A 27,954-nucleotide genomic window follows, 5' to 3' on the forward strand; every position below is an offset into this window, starting at 1 on the left:
TGTTTGGGAGGATGTGGAGCAACTGTGACTGGGACACATTGCTGGGGAATGTAAAATGGTACAATCTTTGGGGAAAGTTTTGACTATTTCTATTCTTGTGGATAACTGTCTATTTTATTGGCCTTTTCAAATATTCTATTATAAACAACCATCTACCCTTTAACCCAGAAGTTTCACTCAAATGCATAATGTTTAGAATAAGTAAAGTGATGTAACAACAGATGAAATAAATTGAAAATATGGTAGAATACCATATACAACTCTGACCAAGTATATTAGAACATCTAAGTAAAATGGACACTTTTCTAGGACGATGAAAAACCAAACATTGATTCAAAAAAAAAAAATCTGAATAGTTTACTAACCATGATGAGTATATGAGGGTTCATCATACTGTCTACTCTTCTGTATGTTTGGAGTTTTAAAATAAAATGTCTAAAAATATGGTTTCAAGAAGTAATGCTTTCCCCTGTCTGGCGAGGGCTAAATTTGCTCAGCACCAACAATACCTAGCAAGTCGACTCAACAGACACAGAAAATACCAAACAAGAAACGGGTCCCAGATTGGCGCAGCCAGGTTTAGGTAACCCAGGAGGTAGTGGACCAAGGACGCAGCTCTCCGCACCCAGAGCTCAACGCGCCTGCGCAGGTAGAGGCCGCTTCCTGAACTGTTCAAGGGCGGAAGCGTGGGCTCCCCGAGTCACGTGGCCGCGGGCGGAAGGGGGCGGAGCGCGCGAGACGTGCTGCCGCGTAGTCGCCGGCTGAATGGGCGGTGGCAGAGCATGTGTGATCCGCTGAGGCTGCTGCTTGCCTGGGACCCAGAGGTTGCATGCCTCTCCCCGGCCGGACCGTAAAGCCGGGGGCTGCGAGGACGCGGCGACGGAGGAGGAGGCAAAGGGCAGCTGGAGATAGGCCGGGCGCCCCTTTCCGAGGGTGAAGGGCCCCCGCTCTGCGGGGGTCATGGCAGCGCTGGCGGACAGAGTACGAGGCAGCGGGCGCATCGCCGCCGGGCTCCTGCTCAACCTACTGGTGTCCATCTGCATCGTGTTCCTCAACAAATGGATCTATGTCCACTACGGCTTCCCCAACATGAGCCTGACCCTGGTGCACTTCGTGGTAACTTGGCTGGGCTTGTACGTCTGCCAGAAACTGGACATGTTTGCCCCCAAAAGTCTGCCGCCTTCCAAGCTCCTCCTCCTGGCCCTCAGCTTCTGTGGCTTCGTGGTCTTCACCAACTTATCTCTGCAGAACAACACCATAGGCACCTATCAGCTGGCCAAGGCCATGACCACGCCGGTGATCATAGTCATCCAGACCTTCTGCTATAAGAAAACCTTCTCCACCAAATTACAGCTCACGCTGGTGAGTAGCTTCAGCTGGGCGAGGCGCACCTCTAACAACCCACCTCCTGGACAGTCTTTCTCCCCGGGAAATTTGAATGGTTAACCTTGCGCCACGCTCTTTCCCGTGATCTGGAAATCCACACGAGTCCTTTGTGAGCAAGTGAACTTCAGGCTTATTTGGGGAAGGTGAAAAAAAGCCATCTTGGCGCTCTATTGGGCTTTTAGCCCAGTAGAGTGTGCTTGTGTGAGTTTTAATAACTACTGTTTGATGGAAATCCTTAAATGCTATGATCGGTAAGAAAAGAAAGCTGTGTTGGGTGATGCAAATCTGTATGGGATTAAGTGCAAAAGCTCAAACTGAAAAACTGAAAAACGTTTATGATAAACGTAAAATGTTAAGTCTCAGGATATGTTTTCGGCGACATACTGCAGAGGCTTCAGCGTCTTTAAATAAGATAGACTAAAATAATCTTAGCACTTCATAACTTACAGCATTTAAAATCTTAATGCTTTTGTTATATGTTTATGTTTATATATTGTTTAGACACTGGTTTTGGGGTCCATTTACTACTATGTGCACGCATGTGGTATTTTCTTGCAAAGTGTAATGCATCGACTCATTTTACCCAGAATTTTAAATAGAATTAAATGTGAGCGTAAATATAGAATTATCATATTTCATTTTGAAGAAACAGGATTACCAGTCCGTTTTTTTAAATGGAAAAAATATTTATAGAGGTTCATTGTTTCCTAATGATGTTTTTATGATTAACCTTTCAAGACACTGTGAAAGGAATACTAATTTTATGTCTCATAAATTTAATCTGAACAACGTTTACCTCTTTTTCTTTACAGATTCCTATAACTGTAGGTGTAATCCTAAATTCTTATTACGATGTGAAGTTTAATTTCCTTGGAACGGTGTTTGCTGCTCTTGGTGTTTTAGTTACATCCCTTTATCAAGTGGTTGGTAATTTTTTTTTTCTTTATGTGCCCTTTTTAGCAGATTTCATAAATTTTGAAGCTGTGCCCCAAGGTTTAGACAATACAGTATAGAGACAATAGACTGTTGGGAAGAAAGCATAATTGCATAAATTGTCTGACTCAAGGTGAAGAGAAGAAAGGAGACAGAGAAACTTGGGTGTATGATGCTCACCAAGTACCTCCCTACCTGTTTGTAAGTGTATATTACCCATGCTTAACAGTCTGAGTTTGGGGTGATGGTATATATATTATTTTCTGGGAAATCTTTACAAAATGAATAGTAAGACTTTTTACTTGAGGATTGAGTCCATTGGTTGTATTTACCATTTACTCTTTAATTATGACATTACTGTGAAGGAGTGAGTACAGGTGCAGAAATTTGAACAGGAAAGGAAAATTTGAGATTTATAAATCTTTGCCTCAGAAGATATGCTGCTGTTACAGCTTGTATATTCTAATCATTTTTCTCCGTCAATATTTTATAGCAATGGGTATTTCACTTCTTGCACTAGCGCGGTGCCTTGCCTGTAACGGCCATTTATTTGACATTTGTTCATGGATTCACTTACTTCATTACCATAAAATCTCAACAAGTATTTTTGTTTGTTTCTTATGTAGTGGGGAAAAGAATAGTGAATGGCGAAGGGTACAGTGAAACAGTGTTTCCTCTGTACTGAAAACCTTGGACTGGAAATTCTGGTTTCCAGTGCCTGCATATGGGGAATCAGAGCCAAAATGTGTGACCAATTTTACCTTTTTCATAAACATCCACTGGTTATAAACTAAGGCATTCTTGTTATGAATGCTAGGAGTTTAATAATACAGCCTTAGCATCTTAAATTTTCTAGTACTGGTCATTTCAGAAACATCGTTATGTGAAAATTCTGGGGTTGAATACATTTCTTAGTGGCAGAGAAGCAGTTTAAATGAAAGAGAGCAGTGACATGAGCGGGTGGAGAACCCGCTCAATCTTGTCACTTGGCCTCAAGATATTCTGTCTTTTACTGCAGAGAGAAATCAGAGGAAGCTCAGGTTTGTGCTTTAAGAAAATTGCATTTGGGCATACTTCAGTGAGTTTAAATTTAAAGTTTTTAATTAGATACAGTAAGTAAACATTCCTATTTCTCTTTTTTGTTAAATGGACTTTATTTTTGACCCAGTATGGATTAATTATTTATTAGATATAGCAAGAAATTTTATTTGTTGAACGTTAGAATTTCTTGTATTCCTTACACATCACTTCAATTCAGAGCACTCACTGTCCGCGCCAATATGACCATTTTGTTCACACAAGTTTCAAAATTGCTATAGGGTGGAATCAAAGGATTGTGTATCTCTCAGGTAGATATTTGAAATGAGATTGACCGAGGAATGATTGTAGACTAAGTCATGGGCAGAGTTTTTGATTATCAGTAAATGGTAAAAGTACTGGTACAGAATAGGTGTATTCCCTCCCAAAATTCATTTTAAGGAAAGTTGTATTTTCCCATTGTAACCTGGTATAATTTCTAAGTTATTTCTTCTTATACTGCTAGGGCATTAAAAGGAATTAAGAGATGAATGACCAGCTATTAGTTTTAGTTGTAGAAAGATGGTTGACTCCTTCATTCATTCAGCAGACATTTCTTCTGCTTTATGCTCGACCTTGATATAAAGATAAAGGGCAGCTATAATCCAGCATTGCAGAAACACATGGAGACAGCTGATGACAAGTAGTATAGCTCAGAGTATGAGGCAAGTTCTGAGGAGCACCAGGGAAGAAGTGGTAGTTCTGCAAGAGGGCGGTAGTGAGGTAAGACTTTATGGGAAGGTTAACAATTTAAATTGAAGAATGCACAGGAATTCGCTTAGCAAAGAAATAGAGCAGAGGTCTTTCTTTGCAATGATGTGTGAAAGTACAGAGCATTTTTGGAGAACTTGATTTGTTTGGTGGGACCGGACTCCAGTTGCGTGGTGGAAAGACAAGGCTGAGGGGTGGGTGAGACCAGATGGCAGAGTTTTGAGTGTTATGCTGAGGAAGTGTGCCCTTTATCCTACAGGTACCAGGAGAGGAGTTCAGATGGGCAGTGACTTGATCATTCCCTGTGTTTTAGAAACTTCACTCTGGTGGCAGTGAAGGATGAATAAGAGGGACGACAGGGTGACAGGCAGAGCAGTCAGGAAGTGCTCCATGGTTTAAGGGGAAGACAGGAGGGACCTGAACAAGGACAGTGGTACTGGACGTGGAAAGGAAAAACAGACTTCAGAGACCTTTTGGAGAAAGAATTAGTAGGACCTAACTGAATGTGAGAATGAGGAAAATAAGGAGTCTGATCCTTGGAGGAGATTATGTCATTAATTATTGGACCAACACAGGAGGAGCTAATTTGGAGAAGGAAGTAATCAGCTTAATCTCAAACAAGCTCCTTCAGGTGATCTGACTGAAGATGGCCAGTAAGCTGTTGAAGGTGGGACTTGAAGGATGCTCAAGGAAGGAGGTCAGAGCTGTAGATATCAGCGGATAGTAAAAGATCAGTCAGGGAGATGAAAGAGGAAAGCCAGACATCTCCCTTACAGATAGTAAGTGAAGGAACAGGTGAGTGAGGAAGCAGCGCAAACCAGAAGTCAAGTTCTTCCAAGAGAAATCTGCAGGTTCTGCAGAGGGCTCCGGCCGGAAGGGGACCGAGGGCAGTCCTTCGGTGTGGCCACTAGAGGTGAAGGTGCCCTTTTGGGGAGCAGTTTCATGAGAGGGTTGGTGGGCGGAAGCCAGGCTTCACGGCAGTGAGGGCAGGTGGAGGCCTGAGAGTCACCACCATTCCAGGCTGTCTGTCCTGTGTCAGAGACACACAGCTGCCCAGAGAGGCTGCTGGAGCAACACAGGGCTGTGCACATACCCTCTGCATTCATTTTTGCTTACTGCGGTGTCCCAAGCAAAAGAATCAATTCTTTGTCCTTCATGTTCACAGCAGACTCTTATTAAGGCTGACAGGAGTATGCTTCAGATTTCTTGCTCTTCTATTTTTGTCTTGGTGAATTTCTATAGACTTAGCGTTTATGTAACAGGATACCCGGACCTACAGGAAAAAGGATTATGTAGGAGCAGTTATTCAAAAGCCTGGCTGTTCCTGCCAGATCTTATTCAGACAGTCCGATCAAGCTTTCTCTAAAGCCTCCTTTTCAGTTATCTTTGTGAAGCATTTTGAGAACTGATGGGATTTGAGGCTTTGGGGTGTTGGTTCTACAGAAGGATAGTCTTTTAAAGTTTGTGATTATCTAGTTTATTGAGGAGTATTGGTGTGGGATTACCCACAGAAACGTCAGCCATAAAGAGGAATGTTCCTTCTACCATCGATTGGGTTTTCTGAAGTGAATGAAAAGACCTCACATACCTTTCTGGCCACACATACTGGCAGCCACCTGGGATAACTGAGGTTTCTGTCTAATCTGTAATTAGAGTCCGCCCTGCCCCCCAGTCTTCGTTTTGGGGGCCATTTTTAGAAAGAAATGAAGTCTGACACTGCATCTGTATTCCTGCTTATCCTGCTTATAAATATTAGCCTGCTTAGAAATTTCCATTCCTGCCTAATTTTCCCACGATCGCTGATGCTTGTGGGCCCTGGTATGCATTGACTTTCCCCATCTACTCGGATCAGGAGGGAAGGGAGGATTTTTTTTCTCCTTTATAATTGAGAAGAAAATAGATTATCAGACATTGAATTTATAAAGCTCCTTTCATCCAGGGAGCTTAAAGGATATACATATATATTATTGATCTTTGAAATCTTGTAGACTCATTAGACATTTCCTCTTCGCCCTGCCCTGCCTCACATTCCCACGTTTGTGGCTAGAGTTGCATCTTTTGTTTGTTGAGTGATGCTATTTTTTTCTGCCTGACTCGTTCTCTCTCCTAATTTTCAGTGGGTAGGAGCCAAACAGCATGAATTGCAAGTAAACTCGATGCAGCTGCTGTACTACCAGGCCCCGATGTCATCTGCCATGTTGCTGGTCGCCGTGCCCTTCTTTGAGCCGGTGTTCGCAGAAGGAGGAATATTTGGTCCCTGGTCAGTCTCTGCTTTGGTAAGTTCTAATTGTTTTGGTGTCTAAGAAACAAGATGATAATAATTTCTCCATTATTAATGCAATATTTAGTTTTCAGAGCACTAGCTCAGATCCATTCTCACATTTAGTCTTTATAATCACCCTTTAAGGGAGGCAAGGTAAGGATTATTCATTAGATGGAGAAACTGAGGCACAGAAAGATTGAAGGACTTGCTTAGGGTTAAATTGCCAGTCAGTGGCCAAACCAGGACTAGAATTCAGGTCTTCTGATGTCTGGTTACTGTGCTGAGCCCGCCAGGCTATTACCCACCAATACTTCGGGCATTTTTTTTTTTTTTTAAATAATGAAAATATAACTTGGTTGATTTTCTTGTAATAGTATAAGTAGTACATGCTCATTGTATGCATTTTTGAACATACATAAAATTATAAAGTGAAGATCCCCCCGAATCCTGCCACATTAAGATAAACACTGTTACCGTTTTGGTGATGATCATTTCATGGATCTCTTTCATATACACAGACACACGCATGTGTGTGTATGTTTAATTTCATATGTATGTAACCGTATTATATATGCTGGGTTTTGGGGAGGTTTTTTTTGGCTGTGCCACACGGCATGTGGGATGTTAGTTCCCCTACCAGGGATCGAACCCGTGCCCCCTGCAGTGGAAGCGTGGAGTCCTAACCACTGGACTGCCAGGGAATTCCCTATATATGCAGCTTTTATCATGGATTCCTTTTCCTCAGCCCTCCTACCCATACACACATCAACATCCCATTACCTCACCCCTGCCCCTTGAAATAAGTCATGTTAACACTCTAGTGTTTGTTCTTCCATGTTTTTCTCCGTGCTGTGCATACCCACATGTAAACACATACAACATACACAGGCACACATGCACGTATGTACACATAAATTACACATTGGTTTTTTTACAGAAGTGGGATCATATTACACATGATTTTCTGTATCTTGCTTTTCTCACTTAACAGTGTCCCATGCAAATCCCTTCAAATCATTCTTTCAGTACCTGTATAATAGTTCCAGTTCTTAACCACTATGAACAGTATTACAGTAAACATCCTGTACATGTGTCCTCATGAACTGTTGCTTTTTATTCTATGGGATAGAGTCCTAGAGTGGAATTGCCAGATCAAAGGGACCTGTACTTTGGGGACATTTTTTTAATAAAGTTAGAAAGTATAATCCCCCTATTTAGGAAAGGAACTTCTGCTTCCCATACTTTTAACACAATCAATGGGAACGTCTTTTCTGCTGGTGGTGTTGATTTATCCAAATTGCATCGCCCTTACTCTGCTCCAGGCACTATTCTAAGCTCTTTGCAAATATTAACTTATTTGATCCTCATAACAACTTTATTAGATGTTTACTGATGAGGAAACTGAGAGACAAAGCGTTAAGTAACTGACTCAAGGTCCACAGCAGAGCCAGACTTTGAATCCATGCATTCCAGATCCAAAGTCCACATTCTTAACCACCCTGCGAGGCTGCCTGTGAGCAGATTGATAGTTGTTTCGAATTCATATACTTTAGCATTTGCGCTTTTTTCCCAAGGTGGAAATCACTGGACCATCTCTCAGGTAATATCTTCTCTTGCTTTTACAAAAGTTACCCATCTTGGTCATCTTGCCTATCAACCACTGCAGCTTGAGCACCTTAGACTAGAAGGGGAGAGGCTTTATGTGACTGGCCCTCTGACAGATGTGAAAACGAGGACCTCAGCAGAAAGGCCATAAAAAAGGTCAAAGAAACAAGAGCACAGCAGTCTGAGGCCATTGAATAAGGGAAAGTCACCTGCATTCCTTCTTGTCCCTAGAGGGCATCATTGCCTCAAAGTAGAGCATGTCATTGTGTTTTTAATGATGTGCCAGGTCATCAAGAAATTGGCATGTGACATCCTGTGAGCTCAATAAAATTAACAAGGACACATTTCTAGAAACAGTTTTTAAAATCTTTAAGGAGCAAGTTTCTCTTAGTTGAAGATTTAATGGAACTCACTGTTGTAAAACAAATAAGGTGTTACTATTTCTACCTAAATAGGCTGCAAATCCAATTCCCCTGGTCTTCTTCTGACTGCACTGATTTAAAAACTGAGAAAACCCACATGGGACAGAAAGAATCTTCAAATATGACATTTTCTTTGGAATTTAAACTTCTTACTAATTCAAATTATAACTAATATTTTCTCTAGATTCTCTTATTTCAGAAATAGAAAATGGTTTTATAACTTTTAAAATGAAATTGTGGGTTACGTTTGTACAGAATGTTGTGTGTGTGTCTACAGTGGTACAGCCGCTTTGGTCCCCCATCTCAGCCGAGTCGGTTTACTCACCATCCCATGCACACACCTGGGCTTTCATGCCTCCATGCTTTGACCCATACTGTTTCCTGCCCCCGTTATTTCTTTCTGTAATCAAAACATGCATTTGAAATCCAAAGACTTTTCTTGCTATCGCAGCCCAGAAGGACATCTCCTGTCTAGAGAGTCCTACAGAACCTATCGTCTGTTTGCCTATTAATGAGGTAGAGCTCAGGACTCATTTTCTTTTCTTGCCTGAGCTGTTCATCTTCAGCTGTTCATCATCAGTATTGCACTGTCTCTTTCATGTGGTTAAGAGATAGCATAGCAGAGCAGGTTAGCAGCAGGGACTCCAGTACCTTGGCCCTTCTACTTACTGGCTGTGTGTCTTAGGCAAGTTGCTTTACCTCTCTGTGCTCTGTTTTCTTGTCTGTAAAAAGGGAAGATATTTTACTCCCTCATGGCTGTTTGCAATGATTAAATGAGTTAATTTATGTAAAATATTTAGAACAATTCTTGGTGCATAATAAGTACTATATAAGTATAAGCTATGATTATCAAGATTTTTATCATGTCCTCAAGCGGTTTCTAAGATCTTTGAGGGCAGGAACCCATTGTGTTCCTTACAAGGCCTGGCCTAGTTTTGTAGATACCTAATGAATGTCTACTGACTGAATTTAAATAAGAATAAATATGAACAATTCAGTGGAAAAAAGATCTGGAAGGATATATACCAACGTATTAATAGTGGTGAGTGGTTGGGATTTAAAGAATTCCTTATGAGTTCTCTTCACAAGGAAAAAACCTTTTTTTCTATTTCTTTTTCTATTATTTAATTTTGTATGCACATGAGATGATGGATGTTCTCTAAACTTGCTGTGATAATCATTTCATAATGTGTGTAAATTAAATCATGATGCTGCACACCTTCAACTTACACAGAGCTGTATGTCAATTATATCTCAATACAACTAGAAGGAAAAAAAGAATTCTTTATATTCTTCTTGCTCATCTTTATTGTCTGGTTTTTCTGTAATGAATATATATTACTTTAATAGTAAGAAATTATTACAAACTAATTTTTCTTTGGATAGATAAGAAAAATGAATCTGGAGATTTACATGCAGAGGCAGGATATTGTTGGAGAATTTTCCATTGCATTTTGTAGACAAAATTACATTTGTGCATACTACTCATTCTGCTCTTTAACCCTCAGTTCTTGCTGTCTCCCAACTTGATTCTCTCTTTTTAAAAATCTTGTTTTTAATGGTTGATAGAAGTGCCTGATGAAATGTATTTTCACTTGATGATTGCAATGATGGCAGCTGCTTTGCATTAATGATTCTTCTGGTTTATTTGTAGCTGATGGTCCTGCTCTCTGGAGTAATAGCTTTCATGGTGAACTTATCGATTTATTGGATCATTGGGAACACTTCACCAGTCACGTATCCTTTTCCTAACAACTTACAAATGCGTAGTCTTTTATATTCTCCAAAACTCTGTCACATTGATTTCCTTATTTGAGTCTCACACTTTCTATTGCATGCCTGAATTGAGTAGAGTGAGTTATTTTTAGTCTCTTACTAGAGTCTGTGGAAATTTAAAGAACTATGAACTGGGGAAATGGGTTAGCTTTCTGTATGATAAATGCTTTTGAATTTTCTTAGGGAATAGGTGACCTTTTCCCTTATCAGAATTAACATAGAGCACCATTCCTTGTGCATAGTAGGGTTAAATAAATATTTGTTGAGTGAATAATGGGGTGGATACTTATATTTTCCATCACTTTTCAGTTATCGATAGTTCGATAATAATAAGGTAAAGGTGTGGTTAATCAAAATAACAGAAAATAATTTCAGACCAGTTACTCTGACTTTTGAGCTTGTTTTTGTACTTATCTGGCTATGGGTGTGCCTGCTTTTCTCAATATTACTTCAAATCAAGAAGTGGAGTCATGACTTGAATGTCTGAATCAAACTCAACTGCCCATTTTTAACATTTTGCTTTTAATGAGTGAAGACCAAGATGTCAACAAAGTAAAAAAGCAGCGTATTTGCCAACTATCAGTAAATAACAGTGATAATAATAATAATTTTTTTTAAAAAAACCAACACTTGGGGACTTCCCTGGTGGCGCAGTGGTTATGACTCTGTGCTCCCGATGCAGGGGGCCCGGGTTCGATCCTTGGTCCAGGAACTAGGTCCCACATGCCGCAACTAAGAGTTTGCATGCCACAACTAAGAAGCCCACGTGCCGCAAATAAGGTGCCGGTGCAACCAAATAAATAAATAAATATTTTTAAAAAATTAAAAAATAAACAACACTTAATAAATGTTTATTTTGTGTCAGGCACTGTTCCAAACATCTTGTGTGTATTAAGCATTTAGTTTTTACAGCAGCTCGAAGAGATAAATTCTATCATTTTATTCTACAGAAGAGGAAATAGAGGCACAGAGAGGTTGAATAACTCACTTGGAGTTACCCAGCTGAGAAGTGTGGTGTCCAGATTCGAGCCCAGGTAGTCTAGCCCCAGGATTTATGCACCATGCTGCCAAATCAAGGCATCCAAGTATGTGCCCTGATTAAGAACATCCATTCATTCATTCAACAAATACTTATTGAATGCCCACTATAAACTGTTCTTTGACTTAATAAATATTCACATACTGAATATCTACTGTCTGTCAGGCACCGGAGATATAGTAGTGAACCAAAGAGACAAAAATCTTTGCTCTCACAGGCTTAAGTTCTGGGGAGGAAGACAGGCTATATACAAGAAAAGTAAGAAATGGGCATATACAGGGCTAGATTGTGTTAAGTGATAAGGAGAAAAAGGTTAAGCAGGAAAGGGGATGTGACATGTTGGGGGCAGGGATGCAGTTTTACGGAGGGTAGTCGGGAAGGCCTCAGCAAGACGGGTACTTTTGAGTAAAGACCTGAAGGAAGTGAGGTTGCTCTGTGCAGAGCAAGGTGGGTAGCATTCCAGGCAGAGGGAACAGCAGGTGAGAGGCTGGAAGGAACAAGAAGCCTGTGTGGCTGGAGCAGGAAGAACAAAGGGTGGGTTCTTTGTCCCTGAAGAGTAACAGGGGGCCTGACTGAGCAGAACTTTCACACGAGGACTCCTACACCAAGTGAGAGAGGATGGCGTTGGAGTTTTGAGCAGAGAAATGCCATGATTTTATGTCTGTTCTAATAAGATCCTTCTCGGCTACTGTGTTGAGAACAGACCGGGGGGGCTTTTCAACTCCAGTGCTATTGGCCTTTTTGGTCCAGTGGACAGGCCTCTCCTGTCCACTGGAGGATGTTTAGCAGCATCTCTGGCCTCTGCCCACTAGATGCCAGTAGCATCCCTTTCCCCAATTATGAAAACCGAACATGTGTCCAGACCTTGCCCAGGTGACAAAATCACCGCTGGTTGGGAACCACTGTACTGAAAGCGGCAAGAGAAGAAGGGAAGCCATCAGGAAGCCATGGTGGTTTGGTACCAGGACAGTCGCAGTGGACATAGTGAGAAGTGATTGGGTTCTGGATATATTTTCAAGTAGAGCCAGCAGGTTTTATTGGCAGACTGGATGTGGAGAATGAGAGAGGAAAGAAGGTTGCCACCCGGTTTGGGCCTGAGCACCCGGCAGGGTGGAGTTGCCATGGACTGAAATAGGACAGCCCCCAGGAGGTTTGGGGGTGGGGAGGAAGACCAAGTGCTCAGTTTTGGGTAAAATGAGCCTGAGTTCAAGGTCGAGGTCTCGGCTGGAGGTATTCCGGAGAGAGTTAGTAGTGTGTAGATGTGGTTTGAAGCAGTGAGCCTGGCTGAGATTACCAAGGAAACAAGTGAAAGAAAAAGAGGCGCCCACAGCCCGAGTCCTGGGTCACCTCAGTGTTTAGAGTTTGGAGAGATGACAGGAGCCAGGCGGAAGGGGCAGAGAAGGAGCAATCAAGGTGGAAGGAAGGAGGACAGGGTGTAGAAACCAAGTGAGGAGGAAGGGGAGTCCGCTGTGTCCAAGGCCGCTGACAGGTCAAGCTCGAGGAAGGCTGGAAATGCATGGAGGAAGAGGTGTGGTGCGGTGGAGGGCACTGGCGATCTTGACGAGAACTCAGCGTGTCCAGGTGGAAGCTGAGCGGAGCAGAGTGGAGAATTAGAGAGAGGAATTGGAGATGTCGGGTATAGATTGCTCCCGTTTTGTTTTATTTTTCTAATTTACAAAAGGATTCATTGAAGAATTTCTTTAAATTTGCCTTTCCTCTCGTATAAATATTTTTAACAGATCATGACCACTTCAAAGCGAGGCTGAGGAGTAAGGAAATGCTGAAGTGTGAGAGCCGGTTCACTTGAAGATAGCTCGTAATTGAGAACGAAGCCTGGTTTATTACGGTTATAATTAACCTCCTTGGGAAGGTCCTCCATCCCGCAGGAAAATTACCCCTATTGGGTCAGGCCAGCACAGGTACCCTGGTGACTCAGCCCCTGCTCTCCTGCTCGGAAGCAACTTCCAAGCTGCTTAGTTGGGCTCAGAACAGAGGAGGGAGCCTGGGCTTTGAGGTCGGACAGGTCCAGGTGTGCCAGCCCGGCCCCGCCGCTGCCTGTGGGCCTGCGTGAGTCGTGGGAGATCTCGGGTCTCACTCTCATCACTTATGAAACGGGGGTTGTGGTACCTACAAAGTTGGGTGAGTGCTTGAGAGAATGTGTCCAGCACCTGGCAGATGTTTATTATGCCTAAGTACTGCTGTTGATAGCTGACCCATAGGGTGCTTACTGGGTGCTCGAAGCCTCGCGCACATTAGCTGAGTTAATCCTCACAATGATGCTGAGGCACAGAGTGGTCGCTCTTTCTAGTATTGTTTTTAGGAAGAGTAGGTGGGTACATATCAGACATCTGAAAAATAATAAAGTACTAATCCATATATAAAAAACTATTTAAAATACGGGAAGAGAATAATTTATAAAGGAACCATTTGTGTGTCTTTAGTTTGTCTTTTAAATGAACAGTGATTTGGAAACACCCTAATCCAGCAGCAAGTTACTGGCAGTCTACTCGTCTCAAACATGGACTTTGGAGTTAAATAGACCCATCTATGTTTGACCTCTGGCTCTGCCACTTACTAACTCTGCGATCTAAGTTACCTAAAATCCTCAAGCCTCTACAGTTGTAGATGGGAGGAGTGATACCACAGTGAAGGGAAATGTGATGCTTAAATAAAATGGTGTTATATATGCACCTGGCGTAGTGCCTGGCATGTATTGGTGCTCAGTGGTGTTCCATCCTGTGTCCCCGATTCCCCCCTAAACTTAAGCACACTGGCTGTGTTGACCTTGCGTCAGCCATCTGGCGCCTTTCACGTCTCACCTTATTTGCCAAGGGAAGTTTAGAAATGGCGCCATGAAACAGCATCACAAATTGCTCTACAGAAGACCTTCTGTGTACCTTGTTCTGAATCCCTTCCCCACCCTTGTACTGCAGCCCTTTTTCTCTTCTTTGGAGAGGTCAACAGGGAGAGTTGAGGCAGTCTCCTGTCACTGATTAATTGCTAAAACCTGCCTGAAGAAGCTAGGATCAAGCCAGCACTTCACTGAAGTTCCCGTTCTTTAGACGGGGTGGGAGAGGGGGCGATGGGGGCAGGGGTGGGGCCGCTGTTTAGTCTGCATTTCGTGCACTTCTCTCCAGGCACAGGAAGCCTTTGCTTCGTGTGTGTGTGTGTGTGTGTGTGTGTGTGTGTGTGTGTGTGTGTGTGTGTGTGTGTGTGAGAATATAACATCTAGCTTGTTCTTTTTTATCCTTATCCAAAAACCTCAGCTATAACATGTTTGGACACTTCAAGTTCTGCATTACTTTATTTGGAGGATATGTTTTATTTAAGGACCCATTGTCCATTAATCAGGGTCTTGGCATGTTATGTACACTATTTGGCATTCTTGCCTATACCCATTTTAAACTCAGTGAACAGGAAGGAAGTAAGAGTAAATTGGTGCAACGTCCTTAATTAGGTTTTCGTAGAGAAAAGAAAGTCGCCTGAAGAAGATAAAAAAAAAGTATTAAGTGTGCAAGTTACTTTCAAAGATGAAACAAAAATTATATTGCAAAATGCATTAAATGATGGTTTGAAAGAAGTTAAGCAAAGGAAATTTTATTCATAAATCTGACTCTCTTGGGACTTACCTGGTGGTCCAGTGGTTGGGACTCCACGCTTTCACTGCCAAGGGTGCAGGTTTGATCCCTGGTCAGGGAACTAAGATCACACAAGCCATGTGGCACAGCCAAAAATTAAAAAAATTTTTAAATAAAAATAAAGTAAAATAAATATGACTTTCTCTTTTAGAGTACCTTTTTTAAAAAACGTAATTCTCTAAAACATGGCTCATGCTTCTTTTCAAAGATGATTCTATGAAGTATACAGAATGTTTGGTTATATCAAATGAAGTACATGAAATTAAAGTTCTGTAATGGTGACAAAGGAATTCAGATCACTGTACTACAAACGTGTAGTGGTTTTTAAGGAAGGACACATAGGACTCCTCTACTTGCTCGTAGGTGGTCCCCAATGTGAGCTCTGTTATAATTTAGGCCAAAGTATTCAAGTCAGAATTTAAAGCTAGCATTTCTATTGATATTTTAGTTGTTTTAGTATAACTTCCTGCTTTTTTCATTTATAGATATGAAATAACATTTCTAGAAAGCAAAGTGTAGTAAAGGGGACCATAAGCCAAAATCCGGTTCTAAAAGTACCATTTCTCTAGTAGAAAATTGATGTAAGAAGTTAGATGTTATTAAAAAAAAATACAGTTTCTGTAGGTATTCTCTTGTTTTGAGCTCTCAGTGAACTCTAGAAACTATACATGAAGTTAAAAAACAAAATAGCTCCATGTTTAAATGGCTCAAAGAAAAGACTACAGGAGGAATTGAGCAGGTTTCTTCTTATCCTGGTGACTGTTCTTCTGGCCTCTTTGAGCATTTCATGTTGGTAATTTCTTAAGACTACCTTCCTGCTGTCATTCCCTACCCGCCACGTGTGAGGCATCCGTCGAGCTTTCTTTGGCACTGAAGGATTTGGAGTGAACTATGTCAGCCTTTCTAAGGGGGCTGAGGAAAATTCTTGAGCAGCAAGTCAAGGCAAATGTTATCAAAGACTAAGCAGAAGCTTGATGAAGATACGAGGAAAGATTTGAAAGAGAAGTAGAGAAACAGTCAATATTTAACAAGTTCCATGAGTTTTTTAAAGGGATAATTTAAAAAAATGTTATAGGGGAAATACATGATACTTAAGGAAATAATTGTGCCACATATTTAATTGCAAAGTCTATTTCTGCCTTCCAACGTTTGACATTTGAGAATTCAAAGCAGTTGTTGATAACCTCTCACAATAAATTGACTGAAACAGGTAATCCCTCTTGTAATAAATAATTCTTTTTCTAAACATTGTTTAGAAACTTCAAGTGAGAACACAACACTTAGGAGGACGAAGAACCACATGTATAAAATATGCCTTTTAGGATTATTTTTTTCCTGGCCTGTTTGAAATGAAAAGCCTCACTGAAAATCTTATTTTGACAGAATTTCAATGTATCAGTCAATCTGTTGTGTGATTTTTATGTGTGGTTTTCTGTTTTTGTTTTAAATACTTTTGGTTCTTCTCCGTTTCCAAAGATACATTTTATTGTGCTAAGAAATACAAAGCAGATTGTCTTGCCAGATGAACCTCAGGAGTTACGTTTGTCTAAGAAATGTTCTCTGTGTATGTTTAAATTAACATATAGTTATTTCCCAAAAGCTGGAGAAAAGTATTTCAGCATTTCAGAGGATTATGCGACTTCTGTGCACTAACAGCTGAGTTGATTTGTGCCATGTACAAATTCTTCTTAACTGTAAATACAACTTGGGGAGGGGATTTATAATAAATGTTGGAGAGTTATAATAAATGACTGATGTCAATAGGAATGCAAGGAAGGTTGGAACAAGATAGCATGGAGGGGTATGTATTTATAAGTGAATAAAATATGTACTCCTGGAACTAGAGTCTGATAAACATTTTTTGCCCTGAAGACCATCTTCCCATTGAAAAGGAAATTCCTGGGGAAAAAATGTACCAGACCATAAGGACCAACCATAGAGACAAACCAGAAATGCAGTGCTATGGAAGAAAACATGCTGGCTGTCCTTTTGTTACGGATGTAACTGCACTTGTTTTTTATTGTATACTCGATGACTGGGCTTCAGCTGTTGCCTGTTATAAATAAAGAGAACCTGATGTTTTTACTTTCAAGTTGCACGTTAGAACTGGCAGAAGAAGGATGGCATCTGTGTATATGCAGGGGTAACAGTGGCCTGTCCAGCTCCCAAATATGCAGCATCTAATGAAACAAGATCCTCATCTCCCTTTTAAAATAACATAAAGGAGAAATCTTTTCCTATGAAATGAAGCAAGCTTTTTCCTGTTGCATTTTTAAAAATACTTTTTAAATCTTGCTAGTTTCAAATCAGTGGTCATCTTTTCTAAAAAAAATCTACTTAAAAGCAACAGCACTAATCGAGCACTCCACATTGACCCCATCGGTGAATAGTTGTTGGGTGAATGATTATGGCCAAAGGAGAAAGTCTGATTAAACGAATGAAGACCAGATTTATTAGATAGATTCTGTTTTGCATTTCTGTTTCCAAACTTGAACTGGATTATACTTGCTAACGTCAGGAATACAATGATCATTTCATTCATTCAACAGAGTTTTATTGAACATATATTTTGTGCCAAATACTGTGCTAGGCACTGTGCAAAGACACTCCTGTGTTCCCTGTGATCTTAAGAAACATTGGTCTACCAGAAAAGATAGACATTAATTAAATTAAAATGTGAGTTTATTATTACAAACTCAAAGGGACATGGTTCTCTGGAGCATATAACAAAAGAATCTGGCCCAGGATTGGCTGTCAGCAAAGGTGTCCACAAGGAAAGGACAACTGAACTGAAATCTGATGGGCATATAGAAGTTAGCTAAGCAAAGAGAGGGGGATTGCATTCTGATAAAAGGGAATAGCACATACAAAGGCCCATTGGTTGGAGGAGTTTATGATGAGTTTAAAGAACTGCAAAAACGATGGAGCGTAGCGGCTACATTCAGGGAAGGGGAGATGTGGTATGACACGAGACTGGAAAGGGAGGCCAGCCTCGGACCATAGAGGACCTTGTAGGCGTTGTTAGGCATCAAGTAAGAGCAAGAAGGGAGTGTTCTAAACGTCACCACGGTCGACCCCTTCGTTTTGAAACAGTTGGAAGAGAACCAGAGAGATGCTAGGAGACGTGATCGCTTGAAGGGGTGGTGGTGAGATGACGAAGTTGGTAGATGAAGGGGATTTAGTAGATGGGATCAAGTAGACTTGAGATGGATTGGATATGGAGGGGATCAAGTCAAGAATCACACGTGTTTGATTTGGGCAGCTCGATAGAGGATGGCGCCACTCTCTGAGGTAGGAAACGCGAGAAGACGGTTGGGGTGGGGAGGATGGAGCCCGAGTTCATACATAGCCATCTCGATTTTGAGGCATCTTTGAGAAATCCAATTAAAATTATTAATCAAGTAATCAGATATACAGGTCTAGAAGTCAGGAGTGTTTTCTTTTTAATTGAGGTATAGTTGATTTACAATATTAGTTTCAGGTTTACAGCTTGGTGATTCAGTATTTTTACAGATTATATTCCATTAAAATTTATTACAAGGTAATAGCTATAATTCCCTGTGCTATACAATATACCCTTGTTGCTTATCTATTTTATACATAGTAGTTTGTTTCTTTTAATCCCATAACCCTAAGGAGCTCCTCCCCCCTTCCCTCTCCCCACTGGTAAACACTAGTTTGTTTTCTATATCTGTGAGTCTGTTTCTGTTTTGCTATATACATTCTTCTTTTTTTCTGACTTATTTCACTAAGCATAATATTCTCTAGGTCCATCCACGTTGCTACAAATGGCAGAATTTCATTCTTTTTTATGGCTAATATTCCATTTTCTGTATATATGTGTGTGTGTGTGTGTGTGTGTGTGTGTCTGTGTATACACACGCACCACATCTTTATCCATTCATCTGTCGATGGACACTTAGGTTGCTTCCATATCTTGGCTGTTGTAAATAGTACTGCTATGAACATTGGGGTTTGTGGATCTTTTCAGATTAGAGTTTTCATTTTTTTCTGGATATGTTTGTACCTGGGCGTGGAATTGCTGGATCCTGTGGGAGTTCTATTTTTAGTTTTTTGAGGAAGCATACTGTTTTCTATAGTGGCTGCACCAATTTACAGTCCCATCAACAGTGTACAAGGGTTCCCTTTTCTCCACATCCTCATCAATACTTGTTATTTGTAGACTTTTCGATGATGGTTATTCTGACAGGTGTGAGGTGATATCTCATTGTTTTGATTTGCGTTTCTCTATTAATTAGCAATATTGAACATCTTTTCATGTGCCTATTAGCCATCTGTATGTCTTATTGGGGACAGGAGAGTTTTGGTTGGAGTGGAGATAAACGGGTAGTTACTGGAGTATGCCTGATGAGGATGAAAGCATAGACCAGGATGAGCTTACCTAGGAAGACAGTATAATGCAAAAAGTCTACAACTGAGCCTTCAGGAACTCCAGCATATACTGGCAGTGGTAGGTAATTCTGCAAAGGAAACTGAAAAGGAAGAGTCAAAGAGGTAGGAGGAAAACAAGGATGATGATATAATGGGAGAGAGGATGGCCAAAGGTGACAGTTTTGTTGAGAGGTCAGGATAGACATACACAGAAAAATAACCACTGTATTTATTGACAGTTTACTGTGGACCTTAGTAAGGCTGTTTCAGTGGCGTGATGGAGGCAAAAAGTGGGTTGGAGAAAGCTGAGTGGTCAGTGTATGAGAGTTAAGGAAATGGATCCCAGGGTATAGACAATTCTGTTGCTATTGCAGAACTGCAATATTTCAAGCAATATTGAATGTTGCTTGACATGAATGGGGGCTTTTTGTGTGTGAGTCTACGACTTTTTTCATAATGCTAATTTATTATTACAGGATTAAAATTGTAAAGCACAAAATATCCCTGTGTAACCCTGGAAGAAGTGCACATACTTCTGTAACAGGGATGATCTTTTACTCTGAAAAGGAGTTTTGTTTTTGGCTCCTGAATATACTTGAAATGTGGGTTGCTATTAATAAAATCAACAGTTAACTTTTGCGAACCACCAGCATACCTTGAAAAAAACAATCTTGCAAGCCCACTAAGGGGTGATCAGTTACGCATTTTCTTGTCTCTATCACTGCTGAGGTTCACAAAGGGGAAAGAAACCTGCCAAGAGAAAGGCCAGTCTGTTTGGGAGCAGGGCTGGCTTAGACATCAGGATCATGGCCTCCAGTCCAGACTCTGCCTTTTTGACCAGGGTGGCCTTTGGCTTTGGACAACTCCCTTGCCTCTTAGGTCTCAGTTTCTTCATTTATAAAATGAGGGCTTGGATCCAGGTGATTTCCAAGGGACCCTCCATCTTCAGAATCCCCTGATTCTGCTTTTTCAGATTAAAATTGTAATTTCTCATTCACTTACATTGAGAGCATATTAGATTAAATTAATGAGAAAGATTTTGTTTGGTCCTTATGAGAACTGTTTTCTTGTTCATATGCACTTCATTACTCATATATTGTTTTTTAAAAGTCTATGCAAAACATTAATTTTCATATTTGTTACATTAGAAGACATGGTTTCGTTTGATTTATCCAGTCTGCTTTACACTTCACATGAGATCACTGGGAGGTGAATTATTGCCAATTCAACTAATTATTTATGGGTATTTGGAGGATGTTTTTTGCTATACTGTTTTTAATTTGGAAAACAGAACATCACCCAAACCATAGTAATTCACATTTTTCTATTTAACTAAAAATATCTCATAAATACTAGGTATACCACAAGAACAAGCCTGCATAGTTATTTAACCAACCAGGACTATGCCTTTTTTAAAAAGAACTTTATCGGAATTCCCTGGCAGGCTAGTGGTTAGGACTCCATGCTTCCACTGCAGGGGGCACGGGTTCGATCCCTGGTCAGGGAACAAAAACAGGAATAGGTATTTGGTTAGGAAATACCCATACCACAATTACCACACAGCACAGTCAAAAAAAAATTTTTTTAATAAATAAATAAATAGGACTTTATTTCTTAAGAGCAGTTTTAGATTCATATTCACTTCTAAATTTTGAATTATTTTGTTACCTACGTGAGATTATTTTTCCTTTTAAAATCAAATGATCTGTATCAACCAAATGTCTTCATTTTTTTCCTGTTCGTTCTTACACTACCCCCAAAAAGTCAGTTTCCTGTTTTCTCAATTCCTGTTTTCTCAGTTTAAAATTAGAGACAGCAGTTCAGTGCAGGAGAGTGATGGGTGGGCCTTAACCCAAGAGATGGGAGGCTCAAAATCAATGAGTCTGTTGAGATCTCCTGGGATATCCAGAGCTGCAGTTTACCACAGGAATGAGCAGACTCTCCAGGTTTATCTCTGCCTGGAGTTTGGAAGCAAGACTAACCTTGGGACTGGAGTTCTTAGAGAATTATGGAGTGACGCCTTGGCCATATTTGTTAGAATCGGAATGCTTTATACAATTTACCAAAACATTATACAGAGAAAAGTAGGCAAAAATGCTATGGAAGACACAGTTGGTTTCCTAACCAAATACCTATCCCTGTTTTTGTTCACCTACCCTCTAGAGGCTAGACATGCTAAATTCTCTTATTACCATGTTGCCACATCCACAGAACATGGATATCTAGAATTGTGCTGATTGGTAAAGGAGCGGTGAAAGAACCTGATCCAGAAGTGCTGAGCTGCTTAAGCAATGCCATCAGCTGCCTATCTCCAGTCTTCTTATTCTAGATGGAAATAAACCCTGATTTGTGTAAGCCACTTTTTTTTTTTAATTTATTCATTTATTTATTTATTTTGGCTGTGTTGGGTCTTCATTTCTGTGCGAGGGCTTTCTCTAGTTGCGGCGAGCGGGGGCCACTCTTCATCGCGGTGCGCGGGCCTCTCACTATCGCGGCCTCTCTTGTTGCGGAGCACAGGCTCCAGACGTGCAGGCTCAGTAGTTGTGGCTCACGGGCCCAGTTGCTCCGCGGCATGTGGGATCTTCCCAGACCAGGGCTCGAACCCGTGTCCCTTGTATTGGCAAGTGGATTCTCAACCACTGCACCACCAGGGAAGCCCTAAGCCACTTTTAATTGATACTTGCAGCTAAAATTATGCCAGTGAACTTTTGAGGGTAAAAAGGGGTAAAAATGGAGGACTTGATCTATCTGATAGATTTTACAATCCAGGAAGCAATAAGTAAATGTAACTGGTTAAAAGTGAAGATAGGCTAGTGGCTAGCCTGACCCCAGCCATCCTTGCATTCCATAGAGCACCAAACCCCAGCGAGTGAGGTGGATGGAAGAGAGGGAATGATCTGATGGACCTGGGGACTCACGAATGGGGTCCAAACATGGGGCTATTGCTGGCTTGGGGTGAGTGAACCAGTTCCAACCAGGAACAAACTTTCCAACCAAGTGGGAGGTGGCCTACCTTGCCCTCCACCATCCTCTTTGTGCTCCCTGACTTTGGTCATCCCCAATTACCCAATGCTCCCCTTGCCCCAGCAACCTTACACCTATTCAGTCACTACCTCATCCCCACTACTTCCCCCAGTTCTTCAAGTTAAGTTGGTAGATGAAGGAAGCAGTATCACCAATGACTACAAGGTCATGCCTAGATCTTGGAGCCGGGCATCAATATGAAGGTTCTACAGATATTCAATAAGAGGACCTAGGAAAAACTCACTCTAATAATGGTCCAGGGCCTCCATAAAACCATAGGAAGAGGGAACTTCACTAGAAGGTCTCCCAGTGCTCACACACAGGACTGTGGACATTGGTGAGGACCTGTGTGCTGAAAGGAAATGTCTGCTTATTATCACAGAATGTTTGTCATGGAGAATTCAGCCAAACAGAGGACCATTCTTCTGTAATCAAAGAACATCTTGAGGACATCCAGCGCTTGTACTCAAACAGCATTCCTCACAGGGGTGTCAAGCCTGTGAATTTCTTACACCTCGAAAAAGCTCAATGCTGTTCTGAAACTCAGGGATTTTGCCGAGGAAACTATGAGCTAGAACTTCTGTCCACTCTTCCCCTGACACAGCGCTGTGTGGCTGTGGAGAAGTATGGCCTCTCCTCATGGGTTCCTGAATGTTGTCATGTTTATCTCCATTCTAACCCAACCTTGGTCTCCCCCTTTTCCCTGGTGTGAAGATGCACATCCAAGTGGGACAGTCTGAATTTCCCTGCCCTAAGGGGTCAGAGAAATCAGGAAGTCAAGATGAACATCTAGAACCTGCTAGAAATGAAGTTCACTCAAAGAATGACCATCACAGGGTTTATGAACTACTCCTGGATCATGCAGGCCATAAAAGTCCTCTAGGCCAGTGCCATTCAAGGTATGGTCTGTGGACCAGTGCCAGCCCATGAGCAGTTTGTTACCTGTTCAAACAAAGTACGTACAGAAATTGAGAATCAGTGTTGAGAAACTTCTGTAGCAGTTGGGTACTGCTATGATAGCCAGGCATTTGATTTTGTCTTTTACAAAAGTATCACTCTGCAATGGACTGAAAGTAAAAAACTCGTCTTCAAACAGTTCGTGCAGGACTGCCTCCGCCCTTGTGGGGAGAATACGAAGGAGATGGCCGGAGTTTGGGCCATGAGGTGAGTTGATTATGAGGGGCTTTGTGATTAAAGCCTGGCCTCTCAGTTACTTGGCTGACCGCAGGTCTTCTCTTAGGGGCTTTGAATTCCCAGACCTCCCCTGCCCACTGGAGGCTTGGAGTTTAGTGGAGGGACAAGGAGAGCACGTGAGGTGGAAAGTTTGGGGCATCTCATATACAACTCGTTAGTCCGATGACCTCCTCAACATCTCCGCAGTCCAATAGACTCCGGGCAGTCCAATAGATATCTCAAACCGACACACCCAAAACCAGACTGATCTTCCCCCACCCCAAACCCACTCCTCCTGCAACATCCCCTTACCGTTTGCTCGGATGAAAAATCTCAGAGTCATTCTTGACATTTCTCTTTTACTTACCTTCTTGCCCAGTCTGGCAGGCTGGTTGGCTCTACCTTCCAAACATATCCAGAATCCAACCTCTTCATCCATTTCCACTTATATTGCAATGGCCTCCTAAAGGATCTCCCCGCTTTTACCCTAACTCCCCACAGTTCACGATACAGCAGCCAGAGCGATCCTGTCGTGTCCCCCCTTTGCTTGAAACCCAGCAGTGATGCCCCCATTTTACTCAAAAATCCATATCCTCAGAGCGGCCTCAGGGCTATGTAGCGTGTGACCTCATCTCCTCTCACCCTTCAGCCCCTCCTCTGCCCCCGCCATCGGCCCTCACACTCTGCCCCTGCACGCTGCAGGCGCACTCACAGCTTGGGGCGTTTGCTCCAGCTCTGCCTGGGAAGCCCTTTCTTTGTTGTCTGTGTGGCTAACTCACTTCCTTCTAGTCTTTCCTCAAAAGCCTCGCGTTTTCCACGAGGCCTGCCTCACCCTCACTCCCAGCAATCTGGACTCTCCTTACCCTGCCCTATACTTTTTTCTTTTTTCCATAGAACTTGTAACTTTATACTGTACCATTTTAACATAGTCATATATTTATGGTTTACTGTCCGTCCCCACACCAGAGTGTAAGCTTCACAAAGATAGGGGTCTGTTTTATTCATTGATCTATACAAATGCAGGCACTTAAATACTTGACGAATGAATGCATTTCCCTACAGCAGCTTTTATTAATTCCCTGAAGAATTCCCCCTAAACCTCAATGTTACCTTAGAGGAAGGAAAGCAGAGAGAGGGAGAGAGAAGGAGGAATGAAAGAGCTATCCCTAAAATCCAAGGTTGAATTGTCCACCAAAAACTGCAGGAGCTGCTTGTGCTCTGCCTCACCCTCCGGGTCTCGCTGTCTTTCGTTGCTCCTGTATTCCATTCTCCCATTCAGGAAGGGCCAGAAACACAGAGGTGACAGGTGAAGGATGAGGACTCATCCTTTGACAAACTTCTGGACTTCGCGCAGGCAAAGCAGGAGAGTGCATGAGGGGCTAAATCTATTTCTCCACTTTCAAAAAGTACATTTGTGCCAGAAGTGACTGGGTTTTTTCCCATCAGAGCAGGAGTTTGGAACAAGCATCCAGATCCTCCCTTGCATCTCTTCAACAGAAAGTTGGAAAAGACGGGGGAAAAAAAAGCAAAGGAAAAGTGTAACAGAGAGAAAACAATCATGAACAACATAACAAGCAATAATAAAATTAAAAGGATAATCGAGATTTTTAACACACCTCTGTCAGAAGTGGATAGAGCAAGTGGCCTGAGAGTGAAGTTGTCTAACAGGTTTCATGAGGACCCTTTTCTCAACAAGCAGAGGACACACATTCTTTTCAAGTGCTTGTGGAACCTTTAACAGTAAAGATTAACAGAGATGGTATTATAAATGGTTGGTAGGTTGAAGAGTTTTTTGTCTTGTGTGCATTTATTAAAATAATAAAAACAGGGAATTCCCTGGTGGCCCAGTGGTTCAGTCCCTGGTCAGGGAACTAAGATCCCACAAGCCGTGTTGCATGGCCTAAAAATAAATAAACAAAAACAAACGAACAATTTAAGGCACCTTTTATTGTTTTGGGATACTTAATGCTGAGAATGGACTAGAATCTTTTTTTATATATTTATTTTATTTATTTGGTTGCCCCAGCTCTTAGTTGCGGCTCGCGGGCTCCTTAGTTGCAGCACATGGGCTCGTTAGTTGTTGGCAGGCAGGCTCCTTAGTTGCACTCGTGGGCTCCTTAGTCGTGCCGTGAACTCTTAGTTGCGGCATGCATGGGGATCTAGTTCCCTAACCAGGCCCCCTGCATGGGGAGCACAGAGTCTTAACCACTGTGCCACCAGGGAAGTCCCCCTGGACTGGAATCTTGAATGATCAGATTTCAAGGTACAGGTGTTGAACCAGGTGATCTTGTGGCTTCAAGGAGGCTTTGGAAGTCACTACAGGTGAGATTAGAAGTCTTAGGAGTGGACTCTCTGACCCAAGATATGTGGCTGGAACCAGAAAGGATGTAAGCAAAGTGTGAGGAAAACAGCTCAGGAGGAGGGAAATGGTGAAGCCATTTGCAGAACTTCTCAGGAAGATTAAAAGAATGAATGAATGAATACATACATACATGTGATTAATAAATAAATATGTGTTGCTGCTAAACATGGAGTGACCAAGAGGGACATTTTGGGCCACTTCTCTGGCCCCAATTTCTAATATTATTCCTAATGCGGAACAGCTGGTTGTCCTAGATCTGTTACTCCTTCTATTTATTTATTTATTTATTTTTTAAACATGTTTATTGGAGTATAATTGCTTCACAATGGTGTGTTAGTTTCTGCTTGATAACAAAGTGAATCAGTTATACATATACATATGTTCCCATATTCCCTCTTGCATCTCCCTCCCTCCCACCCTCCCCACTTCTATTTAAATTAGTTCTAAAATTTTACTTTAAAATCTCAATGCATAATTTCTAAAATTTTAATTAAAATTAAAAATGTTCCATATGCTTTTCCGGGAGCCTTCTTTTCTAATTGGAAGAGTTTTCTCCATGACACTTGAGGTTGAAGGAATGCAGTTTGCTGCCCTCAGCCTATGAAAATGAGACTTGTCTTCTCCAGCATCTGCCTCGTAGGGCACTGATTCAGGCTCAACAGCCTCAGGCTCTGGGCTAACCCAGAATGCATGCACAGTCACAACACGGACGACGGGAGAAAGTCTTGTTTAAACTCCGGTTGTGGCCAATGTCTTTGGGGAAGAAAAATGCAAGTTGAGTTTATTAAGAGGATTATTTTTGAAAGAATAAGATTTGTGATTGCACTATAAATGTAAGTCACTTTTTAAAAAATTCACTTTTATTGGAGTATAGTTGATTTACAATGTTGTGTTAGTTTCTGCTGTACAGCAAAGCGAATCAGTTATACATCTACTTAAATCACTTTTGGAATGAATACGACGATGTATGTGACACAGGGATGAAAAATTAATCGTCATTCTTATTGTGAATCTGACAAAGTGTTCGTAATTAGGGATACCTGTGGTATTGACACTTGCCCATTAATTCAGGATGTTCTCGTGTTGAGAATTCTCTGGGCGAGCAAGGATTCTCTATTAAAGGAAGAAAAGCAAGATCCTTTAAAGTAGTATTAGTGTGAGTAGAATCTCATTTTGCTGGATAAAACCATTACAGTTACAGTTATCAGAGGATTGTCTCAACATTTTGGCATGTAGCCCGTAACCGCTCTGCTTTGCTAATAAGCAATACTGCTTGCAGAAATGTTTCTTTAACTAATGCATTTCCTAAGTGGTTTCCTGTTGACTTCTCTTTTACTTCCTTGCCCCTAGCTTTGAATATTCAGCAAACCTCCATCCTGACCTCTTTCTTTATTCTCTTAGAAGCTCCTGGAGAGGGGCTTCCCTGGTGGCGCAGTGGTTAAGCATCCGCCTGCCAATGCAGGGGACACGGGTTCGAGCCCTGGTCTGGGAAGATCCCACATGCCGCGGAGCAACTAAGCCCGTGAGCCACAACTACTGAGCCCGTGTGCCACAACTACTGAAGCCCACATGCCTAGAGCCCGTGCTCCGCAACAAGCGAAGCCACCGCAACGAGAAGCCCGCACACTGCAAAGAAGAGTAGCTCCTGCTCAGCGCAACTAGAGAAAGCCTGCATGCAGCAACAAAGACCCAACACAGACAAAAATAAAAAAATTTAAAAATTAAAAAAAAAAAAAAAAAGCTCCTTGAGAGCAGAAAACTTGTCTGTCAACCAGTGGGTAAACCAGTGTCAGATACTTATTAGACATTATCTTTCACTATCAGTTCTAAGCTGGTAATTCTCAAAACCACATCTTTAGTTCCGTGTTCCTGTCCATGATTTATTGTTGTTCTATCTACTGAAAATTATGTCCATGAAAAAAGCACTTTACTCCAGCTCATAACTCAATCAGGCATGAGTTCTTCCTGAAAATAACCAATGTACGTACTTCAGTGTACAGCCAGTGTTTTATGTGTACTTCTCATTTTATCATACAGAATCCTGAAAAGTCACGTACTCAAGGGAAATGACTAAATAAAATGAATAATTTTGACTGCTTCTTCGAGGACATTCTTAAGTGACTTCTAAGTGAAACTGGCTTTTTTTTTCCTGT

The 27,954-nt window shown here is 41.5% G+C and overlaps 1 protein-coding gene across 3 annotated transcripts; it reads left to right on the forward strand.

Moving 5' to 3' along the window:
- Window positions 1–723: 723 nt before the first annotated feature.
- On the forward strand, window positions 724–27,827 carry SLC35E3 (solute carrier family 35 member E3). 3 transcript variants are annotated; one of them, XM_082351730.1, is made up of 5 exons: window positions 727–1,362; window positions 2,199–2,309; window positions 6,225–6,383; window positions 10,052–10,134; window positions 14,479–16,935. In XM_082351730.1, the coding sequence occupies exons 1-5, from the start codon at window positions 961–963 to the stop codon at window positions 14,663–14,665; spliced, it is 942 nt and encodes a 313-aa protein (XP_082207856.1). In that variant the 5' UTR covers window positions 727–960; the 3' UTR covers window positions 14,666–16,935. The 3 variants fall into 3 exon arrangements, with proteins under 3 accessions (XP_082207858.1, XP_082207857.1, XP_082207856.1); XM_082351732.1 differs by lacking the exons at window positions 10,052–10,134; window positions 14,479–16,935 and adding an exon at window positions 27,203–27,827 and having other exon boundaries at window positions 724–1,362; XM_082351731.1 differs by lacking the exon at window positions 2,199–2,309 and having other exon boundaries at window positions 725–1,362.
- The last annotated feature ends 127 nt before the right edge of the window (window positions 27,828–27,954 follow it).

The sequence above is a fragment of the Balaenoptera borealis genome (genome assembly GCF_965194805.1).
Source record: "Balaenoptera borealis genome assembly, chromosome: 13".
Taxonomy (NCBI): Eukaryota; Metazoa; Chordata; class Mammalia; order Artiodactyla; family Balaenopteridae; genus Balaenoptera; species Balaenoptera borealis.

Bases quoted from the DNA above. Each gene is read 5' to 3' on its own strand.
- SLC35E3 (XM_082351730.1), top strand. From the start codon at position 961: ATGGCAGCGCTGGCGGACAGAGTACGAGGCAGCGGGCGCATCGCCGCC. The intron at 1,363-2,198 runs GTGAGTAGCTTC...TTTTCTTTACAG, and splicing joins CCAAATTACAGCTCACGCTG to ATTCCTATAACTGTAGGTGT. The intron at 6,384-10,051 runs GTAAGTTCTAAT...GTTTATTTGTAG, and splicing joins CCTGGTCAGTCTCTGCTTTG to CTGATGGTCCTGCTCTCTGG.